At 39.7% G+C, this 22912-nt stretch overlaps 2 protein-coding genes across 2 annotated transcripts; both read right to left on the reverse strand.

The window, feature by feature from the left end:
* Nucleotides 1–205: 205 nt before the first annotated feature.
* On the reverse strand, nt 206–12450 carry ftsj1 (FtsJ RNA 2'-O-methyltransferase 1). The gene is made up of 11 exons (XM_034085661.2): nt 12401–12450; nt 11593–11722; nt 10464–10533; nt 10253–10364; nt 7194–7272; nt 7055–7107; nt 6743–6796; nt 5046–5148; nt 4360–4443; nt 2366–2469; nt 206–801 (listed from the first exon to the last, which is right to left on the reverse strand). The coding sequence occupies exons 2-11, from the start codon at nt 11711–11713 to the stop codon at nt 625–627; spliced, it is 957 nt and encodes a 318-aa protein (XP_033941552.1). The 5' UTR covers nt 11714–11722; nt 12401–12450; the 3' UTR covers nt 206–624.
* A 3330-nt stretch (nt 12451–15780) lies between these two features.
* Nucleotides 15781–21511, reverse strand: LOC117448376 (serine/threonine-protein kinase pim-3-like). Its single transcript, XM_034085664.2, has 6 exons — nt 21277–21511; nt 20067–20176; nt 19055–19105; nt 17954–18317; nt 17307–17483; nt 15781–17163 (listed from the first exon to the last, which is right to left on the reverse strand). The coding sequence occupies exons 1-6, from the start codon at nt 21347–21349 to the stop codon at nt 16988–16990; spliced, it is 951 nt and encodes a 316-aa protein (XP_033941555.1). The 5' UTR covers nt 21350–21511; the 3' UTR covers nt 15781–16987.
* Nucleotides 21512–22912: the final 1401 nt, after the last annotated feature.

A 22912-nucleotide genomic window follows, 5' to 3' on the forward strand; every position in this document is an offset into this window, starting at 1 on the left:
CATTGTAACTTTTACTTAAGATACATTTTGTATGCAGGACTTTTACTTGTAACAGAGTATTCCTCTCCAATTACTGTACTTATGCAGTTTAGTACTAAGTGATGAACTGGATGTATAAAATGTGTCCTTATTCTTAAGCTTAATCTCTTGGATCAGGGCAGGGCTGTTTATTAAGAAAAGCATGAAGAAATGCATGACAGAAAAATAACATAATGCAGGGTTTAATTACACTGAAAATACCACCGTGTTGGTTCACCTCAAAGAAATGACTTTATTGTTAAAATACAAAATGCTTATAGTTCCTCAACCATGGTGGATGAAAGATTTGTCCAAAGATACTGGAACATAAAATCTGACAAATGTGGTAAACACGTACTCCCAGAACTTTAAAAATACCAAGTACAGCAAACAGTCCAGAGCATGTTTAGCCTAGCTTAGCACACAGACTGGATGCAGGGAATGGCTAGCAGTCTTTATGCTAAGCTAAACATGCTTGGGCCTCTGTAATGGACGGAAATGAAACAAATGTCCATCTTCTTGTCGGACAGAAAAGTAGAGACTCTCTCATAATATCAAACTGTTCCATTTAAAAGCTGTGTAACTTTCCCCACAGATCAGCAGCTGTCAGACGGATGAGTTGGACTCGGCTGTTGGACCCGTCTCGTCCTGGTTCTGGTCGGGACGTTTGGCATCTTCTCTGGACAGCAGGTTGTTTTTTCGGAGGTGGCAGGCCTGCTGGTAGGGGGGGCAGATCGGGGGCTGCGTGGGGGGGGTGTACTCGTACTGTTTACCAGAGTCCAGCTGAAGAATCAACAGGTGAGAGATTGGGATTACGGTACAATACAATAATGCTAAGGTCCTCTATTACACTGTTTTTCATCAATATATCACAGGTCTCAGATATATACGCAACCTGTCTCTGATTGGCTGAATCACCAAACAAATCATTGCAGGATTACCCATAATCCCCTCTGTTTCAGCCCTGTTTCCAAAGTGCTGATTCTCTGTCTGTTACTTTAGATGAAGATAAGGAGCCCCTCCCCACGCCCCTCTGAGAGACATTTGGTTACAAAGAACTCAATGGTGCTCTAGGAGGAGGTTCAGGTGTTAAGGGGGGGGGGGGGTTACCTTGGTTGCTGATTGGCTAATGGTTACACAAGACAACACATCGTTATGACATCATAAAGTGGCCAAAATCTGATCAGCTCATTTTCAGACAGGTTTTTATAGAAATGGATCAAAAAGAGAGAGAATCTTTGTTCCTGAAACTTTCAGAGGGGATGTTGATGTAGAAGAGACGTGGAGAAGTGGATGTTGCATAATAGGTGACCTTTAATCATGCAAAAACACGATGTTGCTCCGTGATTATTTTTCATTCGAATTACCAGCAGCTGCAGTCGGCTATGACGTCAATTTTGCTGGTTTAAATAACTGATATAATAATACCAAAAACAAAGAAATATGTTCAAATAATTCACATAATATATCAAATTATACATTTTAACATATGACTCCTAAAGCCAAGATCAAGTCTGAAATTATTCTCGCATCAAATCAGCTTCATTTCAACATCAAACAAGGACAAATATTAAGACACGATACAAGGAAAACCAACATTTCACATAACATCACGATCACTGAAGAGAAAACAAGCTCCAAGACCCTCTAACGCAGTGCTTCTCAAAGTGTGATCCGCGGACCACTGGTGGTCCGTGAGCGCCCCCTAGTGGTCCGTGAGTATATTGGTAACATTTGAAATACATTTAAGTTTTCTGCACTCTTGCAGGAATATCTCTGCAATGGAGCGAGCTTAAGTTTCACTTTCGATTGCATGATATAGTCCAGGGCAACACCTTCGTCACACATGTTGCCACTTGTTTGTACCATTTTCAGGCGATTTGTAATCTGTTCTTTTTTTGTGGAATTAGGTGGTCAACGAGTGTTTTTTTTATTGGTTAAGTGGTCCTTGGTATGAAAAAGTTTGAGAAACACTGCTCTAACGTACATTCAAGATTCAAAAGTTGTATTGTCATATGCACATAAGCTACAGTGTAGAAATGGAAATGAAATTCTTCTGACCTGAGCTCCTCCAACAATGCAACATATAGAATAAAATACAAAATTGTGCAAAAAGTCTATATACATGTCAATAGAATATGATATGTACAAGAACAGAATATGAAATTAAATAATGTACATTAAAACAAAATTAAATACGGTTTATTGCGGTGATAACTACTTCGATAAATAAGTAGATTGACCTGGGATTAAGCTCCGTATTTAATTGGAGGATTAACTGGTGCACATTATTACATCGTGGGACCCCTCAGCTTGCCTCAGTAAAGGTAACCACGTGTTTCCTCACCTGCAGAGGGTACGTCCGGTCGGAGTCGAAGGCGCTGAGGTCGCCGCACGCCAGGAAGGGAACGATGACGCGGTTCGGACCCTGCAGCTGGTTGAAGTCCACGTCTGAGAACGGAGAGCAGAACACACTCAGGAACACGAAACTAAAATCTGATCCAGTTTGACTACTAAACAGAGATCTACAGGTGTGTAACCTTTTGAAAATACAAACAACTAAATCAGAATTAGAATCGGGTTTATTGCCATGTACGTTTTACACATTCAAGGCATTTGCTTTTGTGGTGCAAACATAAACAACTTAAGAACAGGGTTCATACACTTTTTCACCAATTATTTTCCATGACTTCTCCAGGACCTTTACCTAATTTTCCATGACCAAAACAATTACCAGGTTCCACTGAAAATGGTTTATTTTAACATGGAACAGGAAAATAAGGTCTGCATATGAAACGTGTGCCTATCTAAAACAAATCAAATAGGCTTACTAGCTTCTACACCAGGGGTGTCAAACTAAATTTCATCGCGGGCCACATCAGCATTATGGTTGCACTCAAAGGGCCGGTTGTAACTTTAAGACTATATAAAAAAAGACATATATAAATATTGAATATATATAAAATAATGTGTTATATTACATAGTTGCCTCTGCATTGGATTATTATCGGATAGGGTAATAACTTCATAATTAATACGTCTGAAAGCAGAAGTCTAGGGCAAATAATTGCACGTCTCTTCAGTGAGAATGTCACAATATGATTTTTTTTAAAAAAGCCACATTCTGGAAAAACAAAACAAAAAAAGTAACATTTTGAAAAGAAAAAATCTATTTATGAGAAAAAAAGTCAAATTCTGAGAGTCAAATTTGAGATGCATTGTGGGACATGTAGTTTATGGGCAACGTGCTTCTATAAAGTAGCATGTAAACATATTATATTCTTTGCAAGCTCTTGTGGGGCCACAGAAAATGAAGTCGCGGGCCGGATTTGGCCCCCGGGCCTTGAGTTTGACACCCCTGTTCTACACGCTAAAGCAACTAAAATCTCTCACCAGCAAAACACCTCGTCAGTTAAATGCCATTTTACATTTCATTACTATACGATACAGTATTTATTATCATTATCGTATTACTATTTTGGCGATTAGATAAAATATAAATTATATTTGATGCAACTTCAGTTACATTTCCATGACTGTTCCAGGGTTTTAATGACCGTAAGAACGCTGTGAGAATAGAAGTAGTTAGAGAAGGTCAGAAATATAAAGTTTAAAAAACGATTTGGCATTAAAAAAAGACGAAAGATATACAAAAGTAACTAAAATACCTGGTGCAGTGTTTTATATTTTAAAGTGGAAGGCTGTGCCGAAATGTGCAAAACATATTTAGGGATATGACCTTGAAACACGGCTTTCATTATAAAACAAAACATTTAATTTAGCTTCTTTTTTAAATGCTACAAAAGTAAATTAGATTACTATTATATTTTCAATAAATGTGGTTTCAATTAATTTGTCTAACTTGCAAAAAATGCTTGTTTATACACACTTCCTCCTGCTGAGTGAGAACAGCATAATGTTCATTATGTAAGAATATGTAAAGTGCTCTCATATGTATTTTCTGAAGCTACATGCTGCTCCAATGGTCGCAACAATTAGAATAGTTCAACTCGGTCTACAGGGGGATTTATTCACACACACTCAGAAGATTCAGTAAAAGCACATGCGCTATTTTCAGATGTATCAACAGCGTTATAAATAGGCTCATATCAAAATAGCCTGTATCTCAAGCCGCTCAACACCCCCACATAGCCCAAATGGAATGATCCGTCATTTTATACACATGTTTTACTGACGGATTCGACTGTGACAGCAGCGTCAAATCTGGGTCTTTTGATTATTGTCAAACATTAAGGGTCACACTTAGAAATCTGTTCCGCAGAACTAGTTGATTGTAGAAAATGTGTGTCCTATTTCAGAGGAAGAGGGGCAGGTAGTTACCGTAGGCGTGATCCAGCAGAGGGTTGGACATGTTGGGGACGTAGCCTTCGGGAGGAGAGTAATTCTGACACACGACGAAGGCCTCTATATATATATATATATATATATACACACACACACACACACACACACACACACACACACACACACACACACACACACACACACACACACACACACACACACACACACACACACACACACACACACACACACACACACACACACACACACACACACACACACACACACACACACACACACACACACACACACACACACACACACACACACACACACACACACACACACACACAGCCCAGAAAATCAGTTTATCTACAAAACAAGTCTATGCAGAAGTTAATAATGTCAGAATTATATATTTCAAAACACTGAAACTGCCAAATTAAATGAGAAAATGTTATTTCTTACAAACTTAAACCTGAATTTATTCAAATTTTCAGGAAGAATTATTATATAGAAAAACTAAAACAACTTTAATAAATAACCAAATGGTGAGGAACGTCTCTTAACTAAATACATAAAACACCGATGTACAAAATATATTTAAGAACAAAATAAAATATACAAAATACTATGAATTCATATTGAAGCGTTTGTTTAGCATAAGTCCCAGCTGTTAAACAATAACTAGAGGAGCTGGAGGCTTGTGATTGGTCGCTCACCGATGCTGGAGTTCCTGCTGCTGCGGGGCTTGGCGCAGGTCACACCACCGAAGAAGAGCTTGAGCTGGGAGTACAGCAACGTGACGTCTTTACCTCTGAAGATCTGAAACACAGGAGCACGAGGAGGAGTCAACACAGTTTGACGCCGCTTAAAAAAAGTGTATTTAAGTAGCACGCTTTAACACAAGGCGATTCAAAGTGCTTTACCAAAACACCAGAAGCATTAAAGAGGCCCTAATGTGCTTTTGGGGGGGGGGGTTCCCTTCCCTGTAGAGCAGGGATGGGCGACTTGGGTGGTGGTGGGGGCCACTTAATGTATGTACTGGCCACCAGGGGGCTGCAGATTCACTTGGAACACACACACACACACACACACACACACACACAAATTCCATGTGTTGTATGTAATTATTAACAAATATACTAACTCTGACATTTTACAATCTTTCAGGGAACATCCTCTAATAAGCCACCAAACAAATATCAGTTCACAGAAATGTTATTTAATGTTAGCAAGTGGCATGTTTGTATTGAACAGGTTATTAAACAGTGGAATAAAGCTATTTTAAACTATTGGAAAGCACGGGAAATGTGTGTGTATTGAGATGAACCATTAAGATGCCATAAACATGAAGTCATGAACACTACCCATTAGTTCTCTAACTTGAACCTAAAACACTTGTAGCCTCTGCTGACGCACAACAAGGGGAATGTCCACACAGACACCCGTCAGCCCGCACTCGGCTGTTCCTCAGCGCCGCTCCCCCTCCCTCCCGCTGACATTATGAATGAAAAGCGTAGTAATCATAGATAACACGGCAGGGTCCGCGACAGTTTGTTTTCATCTGATTTCAAATAAACAAAGTCTTGGGTTTTAGAATATTAAACTTCTTTCGCCAAATTCAGACGATAAATACAGCTTTGAAGCTAAAGGCATAATTACAAGCGGCAAGTTAACGTCACAGCAGGCATAACAACAGCCGCTGTTTCTTGTGAGTGTTGCCCCGGGCAACAAACACAATACACACATCAGATTATTGTGCGGTATTTGGCTGCCGAACGAAATCATGTGACGTAACTAGTGGACGGTATCAGTACTACAAGTACTTATTTTTTAATAAATTACGTTATTTATAAATTAATAATTTGCCCATCCCTGCTGTAGTGTGGTATATAGGTTTGTGTGCATGTAAATGGTCTGCAAAGGCTTTCCCTGGCTGAAACGCCTCCATTGAAGTCCTTTGTTTACTTCATGTCACATGGAACATCACTGTGTAACACTCTGGATTTTAGCCTTTGCAGACCGTACACAGAAAAAGGGCACAGCGGGGCCTCTTTCAAGAATGGATTCAATGGTTCTTTTTGACAGTGGGAGAAATCACGACAGTCTCTCCCTCGCTTTATGTGAGGAAGAGGTGTCATACGGCACCAACAGCAAAGGAGTGAACCACTGCCTGAAATAATGACCCTGTGGGAATAAACGAGAGTAACGATTTGTGTCCAATGATTTTGCTTTTTGGACAAAAACACAACATTTATCAATTTTTAGGGAGCTTTAGAGATGCTGTAAGGTGGACCAGGCTAGCAGTTTCCCCCCGTTTCAAGTCTTTGTGCTTAGCTAAGCTAACAGGCTTCAACTTTAAGAGTGAGTTATGAAGAGAAAATGTACAGAATTGTTGATGAAATGTTGGACTCACTTTGGCCACAAACGTCCCCCCAGGTTTCAGGACGTGAGACGTGATGTTCAGAGCCTGAGAGACAAACGGGAAGAGGGGTCAGCGTGACATCACAGAGGAACAGGTGAAAACAAAACACCTGTGAAAGATAAGATAAGATGGAACTTTATGTATCCCCTTGGAGAAATGCAGGCGTCTATAGCAGCAGCAGGGTCCGAGTTAAAAACAGGATTCCCACAAAGTACAAAATGAAGACAGAATAGAATACAACATTAAAATAATAATACAAAATGTTGATAAAGGAGTTATCAGTAAACCGTTGAGCGTACTCACGGCCAATAGGAGCTGAGCCTGGATGTACTCGTCCACGTCATGGAGACCGGTTACTATGGATACAGAACGGGAAGTTGACAGGAGGACAGGAGAGACTTTAGGACAGGTTTGGACAGACAGGAAGTGAGCGGCGTCTCACCGTCTGGAGCTCCGTCACACACCACCAGATCAGCCGGCTGACCCTCAAAGTGACGGATGATCTCCTGAGCTGTGGACACCTGAGAAGGAGAAGGAGAAGAAGGAGGTCATGTGACGCAGCAACGCACTTCTTCTCGTCTTTAACAAACCAGGAGAGATGTAGGTCATTAAAACATCAACTCCATGACCTATCCAGTCGCCGTAAGTCAGGGGTGTCAAACTAAATGTCATCGCGGGCCATATCAGCATTATGGTTGCACTCAAAGGGCCGGTTGTAACTTTAAGACTATATAAAAAAAGACATATATAAATATTGAATATATATAAAATAATGTGTTATATTTAGGGATGTCCCAATCACCTTTTTTTGCTCCCGATCCGATTCCGATCATTTTATTTTGACAATATGCCGATACCGATTTTTCCCGATCCGATCTTTATGCAATGCATTAAGAGAAAAAAAAGGTAACAGATAACGGCTGGTCATCCAACGCGGTGAATTCAGCTATCTTGGCTGTTATTGTGTTGGCCTTTTCTCTGTTCTGGGGCAGTTTCTCTTTCCTTTTAAAAGCCTCTGAAAGTGTCGGTTGTTTCAGTGCCGTTACCTGAGTGGCCGCTGTGTACTCGCTGTGTTGTTGTTGGTGTTTGTTTCTCAGGTGGCGTATTAGATTGGTCGTGTTGAACGTAGCTCTGTTCTTTCCACCACGCGGAACCTCTGCCTTGCAAACATTGCATCTGGCTGTTACACTGCCTTCGCTTTCAATTTTATAATACTTCCAAACTCCTGACATTTTCTCTGTCCCGACTCCCGAGTCACCAGCTGAACGTAGCCTCTCGATAGCTTACTGCTACTATTAGACACTGCGCCCACTCTGTTGCCAGATTTCAGAGAAATAAGCAACCAGGTTTATGAAAACAAGCCCAAAGAAAGCAACACATACATGATGTTGTGTAATTTAAACCAAAACTAAGGCCTCAGGATGACTTTAAGACGTGAACATGGTCATTTTTGTTTTGTAAAATAAAAAAAAAATTAAAAAAAATATCCCGATCCCCGATTTTTTTCTCCCGATCCCCGATCTTTTGAAAATCACGTGATCGGCTCCGATCCCCGATCACGTGATCGGATCGGGACATCTCTAGTTATATTACATAGTTGCCTCTGCATTGGATTATTATCGGGTAAGGTATAATAACTTCATAATAAATACTTCTGAAAACAGAAGTCTACGGCAAATAATTGCACGTCTCTTCAGTGAGAATGTCACAATATGATTTTAAAAGAAAAGCCACATTCTGGAAAAACAAAACAAAAAAAGTAACATTTTGAAAACAAAATCTATTTATGAGAAAAAAAGTCAAATTCTGAGATGCATTGTGGGACATGTAGTTTATGGGCAACGTGCTTCTGTAAAGTAGCATGTAAACATATTATATTCTTTGCAAGCTCTTGTGGGGCCACAGAAAATGAAGTCGCGGGCCGGATTTGGCCCCCGGGCCTTGAGTTTGACACCCCTGCCGTAAGTGATGTTTAAGCTGCTTTCACAAATCCTGGTTGCACTTTTTGTGATTGGTCGTTTATCAAGACGATTGAGTTACTACTTGGTGGGTTTATCCCTGAGCAGGTTGAGCTGTTTTCATGCAAGCGATGAAGAAAACTGAGGAAAGGGTGGAGAACATGGACGCCAGCTACAACCCAGACCTCACGGACGAGCTCGACCGTATCTGAACTGTAAAAAGGAAAAAGGAGGATGCTTGCACTATATGGTGAAAATGCACAAATTCAAGGAGGTACCGACTTAGCATTTCACTTGAGTTTAAGATCCTTTTAAAAACCCTTCTCGTGAACAAATAACACAATTCCCATCTCCTCAGGAACCTAGAAATCTGTTATGCAGAGCTAGTAGACCAAGTGCTCTCAGGGTTCATACACTTTTTCACCAATGACCTCTCCATGACCTTTACTTAATTTTCCATGACCAAAAACATGACTCTTTCTCAGCGCTCCACTGAAAATGGTTTATTTTAACACGGAACAGGAAAATAAGGTCTGCATCTGAAACGTGTTGAGCCCGTCTGAAGCAACTCAAATCTCTCACCAGCAAAACACCTCGTCAGTTAAATGCCATTTTAGTTTCATTACTATACGAACAATGGAGCGTGAGATGGGCCGGAGAGTCGGAGCAGCGGGAGCGGTACTGCAGTCGCTTTACCGCACCGTTGTGACGGAAAGGGAGCTGAGCCAGAAGGCCAAGCTCTCTGTCTACCGGGCCATGTTCGTTCCTACCCTCACCTTCGGTCATGAAGGATGGGTCATGACCGAAAGAACCAGATCGCGGATACAAGCGGCCGAGATGGCTTTTCTCCGCAGGGTGGCTGGCGTCTCCCTTAGGGATAAGGTGAGAAGTTCGGTCATCAGGGAGGGACTCGGAGTTGAGCCGCTCCTCCTTCGCGTCGAAAGGAGCCAGTTGAGGTGGTTCGGGCACCTAGTTAGGATGCCACCTGGGCGCCTCCCTAGGGAGGTGTTCCAGGCACGTCCAGCTGGGAGGAGACCAAGGGGTAGACCTAGGACCAGGTGGAGGGGTTATATCTCTTCTGGCCTGGGAGCGCCTTGGGATCCCCCAGTCAGAGCTGGTTGATGAGGGGAAAGGAACGTTTGGGGCTCTCTGCTGGAACTGCTACCCCGAGACCCGCCCACGGATAAGCGGGAGAAGATGGATGGACTATACGATACAGTATTTATTATCATTATAGTATTACTATTTCGGCGATTAGACAAAATATTATATAGTTACATTTTTATGACTTTTCCAAAACTTTGGGAAAAATATTGTTTTCCCAAAGTTTTCCAGGGCCTGGCATTTAGATTTTCCCGTGACCTTTCCAGGTGTTTAATGACCGTAAGAACCCTGTATGCTGGATTCTTCTGATCTGGGTCATATTTCCAGACACAGATCACATATAAAACAGAAAAAGGTGCATGTCGGCACCGCAGGAATGATCCAATCCGCTCAAGGAACCTAAAACCCCAACTCTGTGTTTTATTCATCGTTTCCTCACCTTGGTGATGTCTCCCTGGATCTGGGTGACTCCCGGCAGAGGAGCCATGGCCTGCAGGTCCACCGCCACGATCTTCACCTCCTCGACCTTCTCTCCTTTCTCCTCCAGCCCTCTGAGTTGAACATCAAAACAATAAAATAGGAAAAGTATTGTTAAGATACATTTAATTGAATCTCAATCTGTTTACTGTTTTAAAAAAAAGGATAAAAACCTGAGTTTCCGACTGAGGACCTGACTCCAGCTGCCAGGAGCCGCACACAGATCCACCGCTCGGTTCACTCCTGAAAGAAAGACATGGAATAAATTAATCTCGACAACTCATTAATAAAAGAGAGAACTAAAATAGAGTAAGGCACTTTGAATTGCCTTGTGTTGAAAAGTGCTATATAAATAAACGTGCCTTGCCTAAGGCAGACACTTGGATGTAGGGCTGTGCGATTATGGCAAAAATCATTATCACGATTATTTTGGTCAATAATTGATATCACGATTATTAAAAACGATTATCTATTTACTTTGCAAACATCCATTTATTGGAAGAAAAAAATGTGAACCGTATGTTTTTAAGAGTTGATTACCCTGAACTTTAAGTTTAATTCAACTGAAAAAAAATAAAAAAAAATAATAATAATTAAAAAAAAAATTTTTTAAATAATAATAGTTTTATTTCGATTACGTTGTTTTCGTAATCGTTGCAAGCCAAAATCGTAATCGCGATTAAAATACGATTAATTGCACAGCCCTACTTGGATGTGTACCAGAGGAGTCCAGAACATCCCAAAGACAATTACAAGGCTCAGTTATACCCATTTCACTACAACTCTAAATCTGGCCCAGTATATTTGTCTAATTTCTATTCAGAATATGTCTCTACACTTGCTATAAGACATAAGTTCAGAAGTAACACTGCAGTGAGATATCAGGTCTTGTTTTTAGACAATGCATCATCTTGTTGAGTCAAAAAATCTTACTTTGAGTCGTTTCTCAGATGAAACACATATTTGTTTACATATTTATTAGAAAATCACCAACTAACATCAGAAAACAGAAAACCTTTGAGCATTTGCTGCTTATATTGTAACATTTCCTGATTCTGGTCAAATATAGTTCAAAATAAGTTCTCCCAGATAATTACAGGATCAGATTTATCTAAACATCCCTTCTTATTTCAAGACATCTAACCAAGCACATGTTCACTTGTTCTACTGGCAGAACTTATTTCTAGTGAAAACACCTTGTTCTCATTATTGTTTAACTTGTTTTTGGAGCAGCATTTCCCCAGTGTTAGGATATAACTATATGGAAGTTGTCAGAAGCCCCTCCTCAGGTGTGGGTCTCACCTGTGAACAAGTTGAACTCCTGGTCTAGCTGCAGCAGCTTGAAGGCGCTCCTCGCTCTCCAGCCCTCCTCTTTGGCCAGGCGATAGTAAATGTCCCGCTTGTCTTTTGAGGAGCGACCCATCCTGACCCTCTGATGGGAAAAACACACATGTGAAGTGATTCAAGTTTCAAGGCTTTTATTGTCATTTGTACACATAGCTACAGCGTAGTAGTGACACAGTATGACTGGTTTCTCTCAGTGGAACCACTGAGAGTTGTTGTTGTTTAGTTTAGTTTAATGCAAAAAGTAGTTCCAAAATTACCCAGATAGATAGATAGATAGATAGATAGATAGATAGATAGATGGATGGATGGATAGATAGATAGATAGATAGATAGATGGATGGATGGATGGATGGATGGATGGATGGATGGATAGATAGATTGATAGATAGATAGATAGATATGGACTTATACTACAGTAGCAGAAATAAGTATAAACCAACTAAGACAATTATCGCTTTTTTGTATATTTTATACAAGCCGAATCGAAGGGTACCTCTTATTAAATGTAAACTTTTATTTAATCCACATTTAATTAACACGCTTGTCCTTTAAAACACAGTTTGACCTGTTTGTATTAACTAATTAAACGGAGTTTGGCGACGAGTGCACAAGAAACTACATATTTTCCGGACTGTAAAAACATTCAGTCCAAAGTTAGGTCTCTATGTGTCTTTGGGTTGAATAAATACACGTTATTACATGAAAACCACTCACATTTAATCTAGTTTATTCATGTTTTATGAACCATTAGCTGCTGTTTTACCTTCTGTTCACGTGTTGTTCCGGTGTTGACGATGGAAGGACCTCTGCCGATAGCTGTCGCAAAAACGCCTGTTCAAAAAATGATTTCTGAGATTTTAACAACCAACTCTACAATAATGGACGCAGGTATTTTTTTTAATCAATACTTTCATCATTATATCCCATTATTAATTCATTTATTTCCTGTCCAGTGTCTACAGATGTATGTATTCTCAGTAGCGGCCACAAGGTGTCGCGGCAGTTCTATAATACAACTGAGCTATAAATAAACTCACCACTCAAAGGAATTTAATTGAAAATATACCACGAAAAAAACGTATACTTGTCTGGATTAAAGCAGAAACAATAAGAAAAATGAAAATATATAAGAGACAGTTTCTTGGATTTTTATTAAATAGGAAAAAAATCCTACATGATTTGCAGTTAAAACAACTGTTACTGGTATGATAAGTTAGTGTTAACGGTCTTTGATTAGTATTAGCTGTTTTGTAAGCTGTAAATGTTACACTATTATATTTAAAACGTGGAACTTTTCAATTTCTAGACCTGGGGTGTCAAACTCAAATACATAGTGGGCCAAAATTAAAAAATGTGTACTAGTCGAGGGCCGGACTGATTCAATGTTTTTTGCAGAACTTATTGAAATGAAGTTATTGCACATATTAAACCTGGAACTAACAAAGCTTAAATTATTGCCTATAAAAACAACATTAAACATTAAATAATCAGTTGCATTCATTTCTTATTGCTCTATCTGCAGCTTTTCCTGAGTCAATATGAGTACATTTCTCCACAGGCCAACAACAGCTTCAGAAAAACTATTTCCCTCACAGAACAAACCAAACATGCCCTGCTGTCTCAAGAAACAAGGTGCAGAAGGAAACATCCATTAAACTCAGTGTGCTGCTCTGTGATGCTATAGCTCAGACACTTGGCATCTCCTCTTGGGTGCAAGGTCATCAATGTTTGGGCTCAGGCTCTGAGCGGAGGAGACCCTCAGGATGGAATGGAGGTGTGCGTGCAATATACCGGCGGGCCAGATATAATAGAAATTATCCTGCGGGCCGAAATTCACCAAGGGCCTGATTTGGCCCCCGGGCCTTGAGTTTGACACATGCGATCTAGACGTATACTGAGCAACGTATATATGTTAAATATTACATTACATTACATTTAGCTGACGCTTTTATCCAAAGCGACTTACAATAAGTACATTCGACCAGGATAAATATCTGTACAGTGACTGTGCCCTTATTCCCAGACTTTAGATAGACTATCGGGGTGTTGCATTTCACATATGCGTATGCACCTATATATACAGTCTATGGTATGCACACATAAGTACTTGTGTTCTAACTGTTGGTGGATGAACTGGATTGATTGAAGAGGACACTATTTAAAATGATTAATTTGCACGTTTTGGGCACCGTTCGCACTTAAGACATATATTAAAAGGGTATAAAGCCAACGTCTATTATAATTCAACTCAAAAATAAAAACTACTGAACAATTATTTAGTAGAAGTTACTCAACGACAAACTTAATTAATGACAATTTGTCTCCTTGGATTATTTGTATTAAATAAATAACTGGTGTTTCTCTATTAGTGACTCACTGTATCAATACAATAACGGTTTGAGGCAAAAACAACTATATACATCTGACATAATTCAAGTTATGTGATTTTTTTTTGTTGCATTAACTGTGGCCGCGTGGGAGTGCGGTCGTCTTTCAAAAAGAAGGTTGTTGGTTCGATCCCAGATACTGAACCCAGAGTTGCTCCCGATGGCCAACGGTGTGTGTGTGTGTGTGTGTGTGTGTGTGTGTGTGTGTGTGTGTGTGTGTGTGTGTGTGTGTGTGTGTGTGTGTGTGTGTGTGTGTGTGTGTGTGTGTGTGTGTGTGTGTGTGTGTGTGTGTGTGTGTGTGTGTGTGTGTGTGTGTGTGTGTGTGTGTGTGAGCTTAGCATGTGGTAGGCTACTCCTCTGCATGCATGAGGTGTGAATGAATGACTCCTATGTAAAGGGCTTTGAGAGGTTGAAAAGACTTGATGAAGAGCTAAATATTATTCAGAGAAGTGTCATGGTCTGGCTCTTGGCCATAACAAAAACGTGGAACGGACACCATATAAGGAAAATAGTTATTGTAAACCAAACAACTAAACCAGGGATGGGCAAATGGCGGCCCCCACCTCCTCTTTTTGCGGCCCTCAGATTAATTTATAAACAACGTAATTAATGAAAAAAAATTAATTATTATTATTTGTTTTACTTGTAGTACTGATACCGTCCACTAGACTCCTAGTTACGTCGCGAGCTGCGTACATGATTTCAAATACCGCAAATATAATCTGTGATGCATTTGTGTGTATTGTGTTTGTTTCCCGGACGTTAAATTGCCTCTTGTAATTATGCCTTTACAAGCTTAAAAGTTGTATTTATCATCTGAATTTGGCAAAAAAAGTTTAATATATAAACAAACTGTCACGGACCCTGCCGTGTTATCTATGATTACTATGCTTTTCATTCATAATTTCAGTGGGAAGGAGGGGGAGTGGCGCTGAGGAACAGCAGAGTGCGGGCGTGTTGACATTCCCCTTATTGTGGAATAAGGGGAATGCAGAGACAGGCTACAAGTGTTTTAGGTTCAAGTTAGACAACTAATGTCTGGGTTAGTGTTCATGACTTCATGTGTATGTCATCTTAATAGTTAATCTCAATACACACACATTTTCCGTGCTTTCCAACAGTTTAAAATAGCTTTATTTAATAACCTGTTCAATACAAACATGCCACTTGTAACAATTAAATAACATTTCTGTGAACTGATATTTGTTTAGTGAGCTTATTAGAGGATGTTCCCTTTGACTGTAAAATGTCAATGAAGATGTCAGACTTAGTATATTTGTTAATAATTACATACAACACATGGCATTTGTGTGTGTGTGTGTGTGTGTGTGTGTGTTCCAAGTGAATCTGCAGCCCCCTGGTGGCCAGTACATCAATGATGTGGCCCCCACCACCATCAAAGTTGCCCATCCCTGAAACAAAAAGCTACCACAATGGGACGTGTTAATCGGTAAGATCAGTAGTGTGGGTGTGTGAACGAGGTGTGGTGCGAGGTGTTGAATGCCAAACTAAGAGGAAAGGAAACAAAAGCATACAAGTCAGGTAGCTGCTCTCAAAAACAGATCCTCCAACCGAGAGAGTGAACGAGACTCTAGCCTTTCACTCCTCCGGTACCGGCGGCCAGGTGCCCTCAATCAGCGCTGAGAGGGAGGAAGGGAGACCGTTAAAGGGCCATGCACACACAACAGGAGAGAGTAAAGCAGGGGTAAGAAAGGATCAAACACATCAGAAAATCAGTTTATATCCCAAACAGGTTTTATTTGAAAAATTCCATGAAAAAATATTTCCTGTCAGAACTGTACATTTCGAAACACGAACATTAACAGATTACACGAGAATGCGTGATTTCTTAAACAACTCAAATAAATAACCAAAACGATAAGGAATGTTTCTGACCTAATAAATATAAACACAAAAATGTAAAAAATATATTTTAAAATGAAATAAAATACAGAATATACAAAATATAAACATTTGCATTGACTGTGCATCTCAGACCCGAACACTGAGGGAGGACGTCATGTTTCAGAACACAAAGAGATGACATACGTCCAACATTTCAAACAATAAGCAGCTCCGCTTGAACAAGAAAAACATCCCAACGTCTACAGGAACATCAACTGTAGAAAAATAAAGCTTTTGCCGGAAGAACTGTCAAACGTAAGAAACAAAGACAACATGTGTCCTTGGCAAATATCAAAAAGTCATGTTTTGGTATCAGAACTGGACGCACAGCTTCTCAGAGGTGTGTGTGTGTGTGTGTGTGTGTGTGTGTGTGTGTGTGTGTGTGTGTGTGTTTATGTTTCAGGTATCCCATCAACAGAGTGATTCAGCGGTCGTCCTGATGCTGACATGATGAGGTGTTTCTGGGGCTGGAGGCGGGTTCCTCAGAGGACAAGACGAAACCATCTTTGAATTAACGTTTGACTTTTAGATAACTCTTCGGTTAGCTTAGCACAAAGACTGTAACTGGGGCACACCATGGAGGTATAAAGAGAACTAGTTACAGCTTTTAGAGGCCAAATGACTGATACTGCTGGGTGATGAAATGACTTTACATTCACGTGACTGTTCCTGTAACCAGTTCTATTTCTACCTCCATTCTGCTTTGTCCAAAGGTAGACAAATCCACCTGACAGCAACACGTCACATCTAGTTCATTTGTCTGGCTGGTTTCTTCTTTTACCTTGAGCTATTTTACACTCTACCTGTATTTATCAAACTAAAAGAACGTCTGCAGAGCTCCACACATTATAACGTAAGGCACTCTGAAACAGAAACACCTGACAGGCTCTATAAGAGCTGCTCTATTGTCTTTGAACAGGAGGGGGCGCTGTGGAGAAAACCATGACCACAACATGCCGCCCTCAGCAGAAAAACCCTTCCTGGTAGCGGCCGCTCAACACACGAGGACACAAGGCATCAAATGTCTATGCCCCGCCCCACAGCCTGGTGTCGACCAATCAGAAGCTCTCCTGGCAGGAGGAGGACGACGAGTCTGCTGTGATGGTGTGTAGCGTGATGCTGTCTGTGTGCTGCACCTCGCTGCCCGTCACCCATTGGTGGAGGAAGATCTGCTCCAGGGTTGGTCGGTCCGACGGCTGCTGGCTCAGACACCAACCAATCAGCTGCTTGCATTCTGTAAACAACAACAAATCAGAATCAGAAACAGGTAGGTTGACACGTACGAGGCATTTGACTTGGTGTCGTGGTGCATACATAAAACAAAAACACAGATAGAGAACTATTTTAAGAAAACGATCACGTCACACTCAGACCGACCTGAGGAGATCTGGCGTCTGAAGTAGACCAGTCCTCTCAGGATCTCCTCGTCCTGTTCGAAGGGGATGTCTCCGCACACCATGTCGTACAGCAGCACGCCCAGCGACCAGACGGTGGCCGAGCGGCCGTGGTATTGCCGGAAACGGATCCACTCGGGAGGACTGTACACCCGCGTACCTGGAGGAGAAGAGGGCAGTAGGTATGTTGTGTATTGAATAATGTAAGACGGCGGGCCGCCCAGGTATATTAACGTCCGCCAAAGTATATAGATAAAATAATAATTATATAATATAAATAATAAGATAAAGTAAAATAATAATAAAATAAAATAAATAAAGTAAAATAATAATAAGATAAAGTATATATATATAACCCATTTAGGTTTAATCTTTTTGCATCTGTCCGCAAGCACGACAGTTCACAAGCTTGCTCCACTAGCAAGCCCGTTGATGAGCGTGCTCCACTAGCACCCACCCCCCAATCTGTATGAATCTGTGCTGTCGTATAAGTATAAGTACAGTCCATTTATCTGTGCTGTCCTGTTTTTCATTCTTACCCTGTTGCAGTTAAACTACTGGATTTCCCCACAGGGATTAATAAAGTTCCACCGTGTTAGCCACTAGATCCCATCACATGATCAGACTCACCATCGAACTCGGTGTAGGCGCTGTCTTTGAGCAGGGCTCCTGATCCGAAGTCGATTAGTTTGATCTGTCCGGTCCTCAGGTCCACCAGCAGGTTTTCGTCCTTGATGTCTCGATGGACGACCCCACAGGTGTAGCAGTGCCTCACGGCCTCTAGCACCTGCAGGAAGAATCCTCGTGCCGCCGCCTCTTCTAATGCGCCCTGCTCGGTTATATAATCGAACAGGTCTTGCCCCGATTCTGGACTCTCCATCACCATCAGCCATCCGTCGGCACGCTCCCACCAATCGAGAAGCCGCACGACGCCTCCAAACGCTCCGCCAACCTTCTTCAGCAGCACGATCTCCAGAGGAACCACTGTGCCGCTCTGAGGGGGAAACATACCGTCAACTCACTGGCCACGAAAAAGGGTCTTGATCTCAAAGCATATCATCAGAATCAGAATTCCATTATTTGGATATTTACATTATTACAACCGCAGAAGTATAATGCAGATAAAGAGAATAGACTTACATATTCAAAAATAACTGTGTGCACACATTATTATTAATTATAAAACACAATAAGCACCAAAAACAAATAAGTAGACCATGATAAAAATATATACATATTATATACTATATTTTTAAAGAAGGACCATATCAAATGAAAGAGGCAGCCGGTTCGGTTTGCAGATTGGAAAGAAATGATGAGAAAAGTTTGTATATGTGTATAAATGTAAATGTATGTAGGAATAACTTGCATAATGATTTAAAGGACAATCATTGATCAAGTAAGGGGTGGGAATTAATAAGCATTTGCTTCCTCCTGCTCCCTTTCGGACACATTTTTTTTTTTTTTTTTTGTTGAATATACAAATTATTACCATGAATGTGGATAAATACTGTATTATAACAATACGGTATTCTGTTTTTCACATTTGTTATTTTTTAATCTGTTCGAAATAAAGACTGAAAGAAAGAAATGGAAAGAAATGAGGCGTGGAATTGCACAAGGGTATATTGTACATGCGTAATATGTATAGGCAGGGCTATTGCACATCATGTTACAGTAAATGTAGTAATCAATCTGAGTGACAGGTGTTAATATGAAGGTAAATCTCACCAGAGAGCCCCACTCGGTCACTCTGTCCCTGCAGACATGCTTCACCGCCACCTGCATTAAACAAAAGGAAACATGATTAGCACACAGCCTTCACATAAAATATAGGACATGAAACGGTAACATAAATGATGTCTTGAAATAGAAAAATATAATGAAACAGCAGCCAACATTAAAAAAACATATGTAACAGCTCTTTGTTTTTCTTTTAAGTATTTCTTTGTTTTGGGTTCATTTAGAAAAAGATTAACGACAAATTGAACCATTTCCTGTTACTGAAGAAAATAAGGTCACTAGTAAGGTTAGGTTTCAATTTAAACATGAAAGTAAAGCGTTTCTTTGTGTAAACAAAGACCACATGCAAAGCAGGACTGCTGGAGAGGTGACAAGAGTGAAACAGGAAAAGAATATAATCTGCCTTCAAAATAAAAGCACAAAGAATACATGAAGGTTGAGTTCGGCAATAAGAATTGTATATCGTTTAATTTGTGAGCTAGGGAGGCTGTGGCGCAGTGGACTAGTGCGTTGGTGTTCGGATCAGGGCCAAAAAAAGACCACAGAAATCCACCCGGAAATCTGATCGTCAGCCCAGTAGGAAAAAAAAGCTATTAAATGTGGACATTTTTGTTATTTCATAGACTTTCACCAAAATATATCTTATACTATGTTATTTGAGACAAAAGAAACGTGTAATTAATTATGGTAAACGTGTTTGAATGGTCTGTAGAAGACATATTTCTTTAATAATGTAGATATAATAAAATCAAATATAATAGGCTAGTGTTGGTTTGACTTGTAAACATGTATTTACTTCCAAAGCTATTTGTTTATGATGGAAAAGATGTAAAAACAAATAAAATATCAAACTCAATCTGAAATGCTGTACATTTAAAGAGTTTAGCGATGCTTTTGTTTTGAAGGAAGGCAACCACCGGAAACGCTTTTTCCGCAGTGTGTAACTTCACCCATGAATCGCGGCCACGTGCTGCCGGGACCAAAACAAAGCGGCTCTTACCGGCAGCCCGTCGGCCAGGCGGACAGCAGAGTAAACCGTGCCGAATCCCCCGCTACCGAGCACCGAGCCCAGCCGGTACACCTTCTCAAACGGCTGCTTCTCCACTTTAGCTGTAAAAACACAGAAACAAAGTTTAAAAAATCAGCAATAATTCATAAGATTAGGACGTTTTAGGTTGAGTTGCGCCAAAATCTGTAACCCCACCCATCCCCATCGAGCAATACAACAACATCACAAGGACACAGTTTGTCTCTGGTGTGCTATCATTTCAATGTAAGCTCATAATATGTGATTTTTAAAAAATATATAGCATTCATTTGTTATTGAAATACACAAATAAATCACTGAAAACCTACAGACGTCCTCAGGTGACCCCTGTTGTTGTTCTGTGTCAGCTGTTTAAAAATGGTGGACTGTCGGCATCATCATGATGCCGACATTTTAAAGGCAACTACACATGTTGGCACCTGCAGCACGAGATACGATGATGCTATGGACAGTTATTCCACTACTTGTATTTGTACTGTCGTCATATATCCATCTATTTTTAGATATATATCCTGCTATTTTTATACATTTTCTGTTGTTCCTATTTCATTTAATATAGTGTATTTATGTTCATACACAGTATTTCTATATTTTAATATTTGGGAAACAGCATTTCGGTTTCCCTGTGTGTACCATATATACATAGATAATAATAATAAATTAATAATAGTATTCACAGATCTTTTTTATTTATGGGATTATTTTTCATTTCCATTTTTTTTTTTGGTGAATTTGCAAAACTTTTTAATGCATTTGTGGAAGGTGCTTTGTATTTACAATGTACACGTTCATTTATTTCATTTTCACACAAATGTTATTGAGACAAATCTACTCCCATAAAAACCCACGTGTCCATTTTAAAGGTTGGGTTAAAGTACGACACGCCACATACGACATACTATCATAATGTATGTTTTTCTGCAACTGGTAATATATTGGGTTTTTTCAATCTTAATCTATCTAAAACATGTTATATTGACTATTCTTTGTGTTAAATTTCATTTCTACTGATATGAATATAGACTTTATTGTTTTGATTTTTAATTATTTTATACTTTTTTCCACCTTAAAGATTTTAAGATTGCTGCTGTAGCAAAATAATGTCAAAATGTGGGACCAATAAAGTACCTTTCTATGTAACACGGGTTACCAAACACGTTACCTTGCTGCAGCTTCGCCGGCATGTCCATGCTGGCCGCGATGTGAGAGAAGGAGCCCAGTTTAGAGAGCAGCATGCTGCCCCAAAATCAAAAAATATACCTGAAAAATGTTCACGTATTTAATCCCAGATAGCAGCACAGTCCTTGGTTCGTTTTACGGGGAAAATGAGACGTTTATACGGCGAAAAACCATCAATGTTGTGGTGCAAAAAGTCCATGCATCCAGAGAAGCGCGCCACTCTGCCTCGCTGCTGCTGCCAATGTTTACAAAAAGATCAGACGGATCCTTCCGCGTGACCCCGTTGAACTTTAATTCACCATCGCTTCATATCCCAAACTAACACATGGATAAACAGGTGTATCGACTAGTTTGGGTTCACGGTGAATTTGAAGTCGGTGTGGTGAAAAGCGAGCACGAAATCAATGATTAAATACACGGACTAGTTGTACGTAGTAGGACTGGCGCAAGGATACAGAGGTCGTCACTCCGGGAGTGCTGCGGTGCATCATGGAGCGGTTTCAAAAAATCACATGACAAAAAAACCTATCGAAAAATAACATTAAAAGACTACAATATAAAGATATAAATAGTAATATAAGTGAAACAATCGATGTATTTATTCTGTTATATATTATAAAAGTGCATTTATTAACACATGTATTACAAAATCTCATTGTTTACTTTCAGATGAACCCAGTGCCCTCAGCGTGACTCGTCAGCAGCAAGGATTTCCTACATTTCCCAGAATGCATTTCAACAGCACCCAAAATAACAGGCATGAGACGAGGTAAATGTGACACTACCTGATGTTTTTATTGTGCTGATGTCAGTGTTTACTCCTTGCCACTTGCCACTTTTTCCTGATTACTCCCGATTATAATGATGTGTCTTTTCCACCAAATATGGTTCATATATCCACAACAGCAATATACAGTTTCTATGCTTTTTCATAAAACCCTTAATAATCATTTGCATGTATTTATATCATCCAACGAGGTACAAACTCATATTTAAAATGCTGTCCATTGATCATTTATATATATATTTTTTTGTAACCTGCAATTTACATGTTTTGTAGGCAGTGTTTAAACTGAATGTAAAAACAAAGATAATTGAAATAAATGATGCCTGTCTCTACAAACATACGTATAATGCGTTATACTCGGTGTATAGCACTTATAACTACAAATAACCATTCCTACTACTTTAATATAATAATCAAAAGACAGTATAGTGCATTTTAAAACAATAAGTAGGCAGGCCTTCGAATAAACTTTGAGCACGGTACACCTGGAGTACTGCCATTTTTATCGCTATCTCCGACTTTTATTTTTGTACTCTATTTTATATTTTATTTTTTGATTTCTTATTATTATTACAATTATTTGTCTTTTATTATCTCAAAGCGTATCAGTATCCCTTGTTGTGAAGCACTTCGAGATTTGTCTTGGCAGATGAGAAGCGCTATATAAATTAAATATATTATTATTATTATTATTATTAAAATAGTTTCTAGTTCCACTTACATTTCCAGTTCGACTTCAAGCAAACAATGAAATCCATTTCAATACATTATAAAAGTAAATATATTGCATTGTAAAAATATAATAATCTATTACAACTATAGGATTACTAAT

The sequence above is a fragment of the Pseudochaenichthys georgianus genome, chromosome 6, assembly GCF_902827115.2.
Source record: "Pseudochaenichthys georgianus chromosome 6, fPseGeo1.2, whole genome shotgun sequence".
NCBI lineage: Eukaryota > Metazoa > Chordata > Actinopteri > Perciformes > Channichthyidae > Pseudochaenichthys > Pseudochaenichthys georgianus.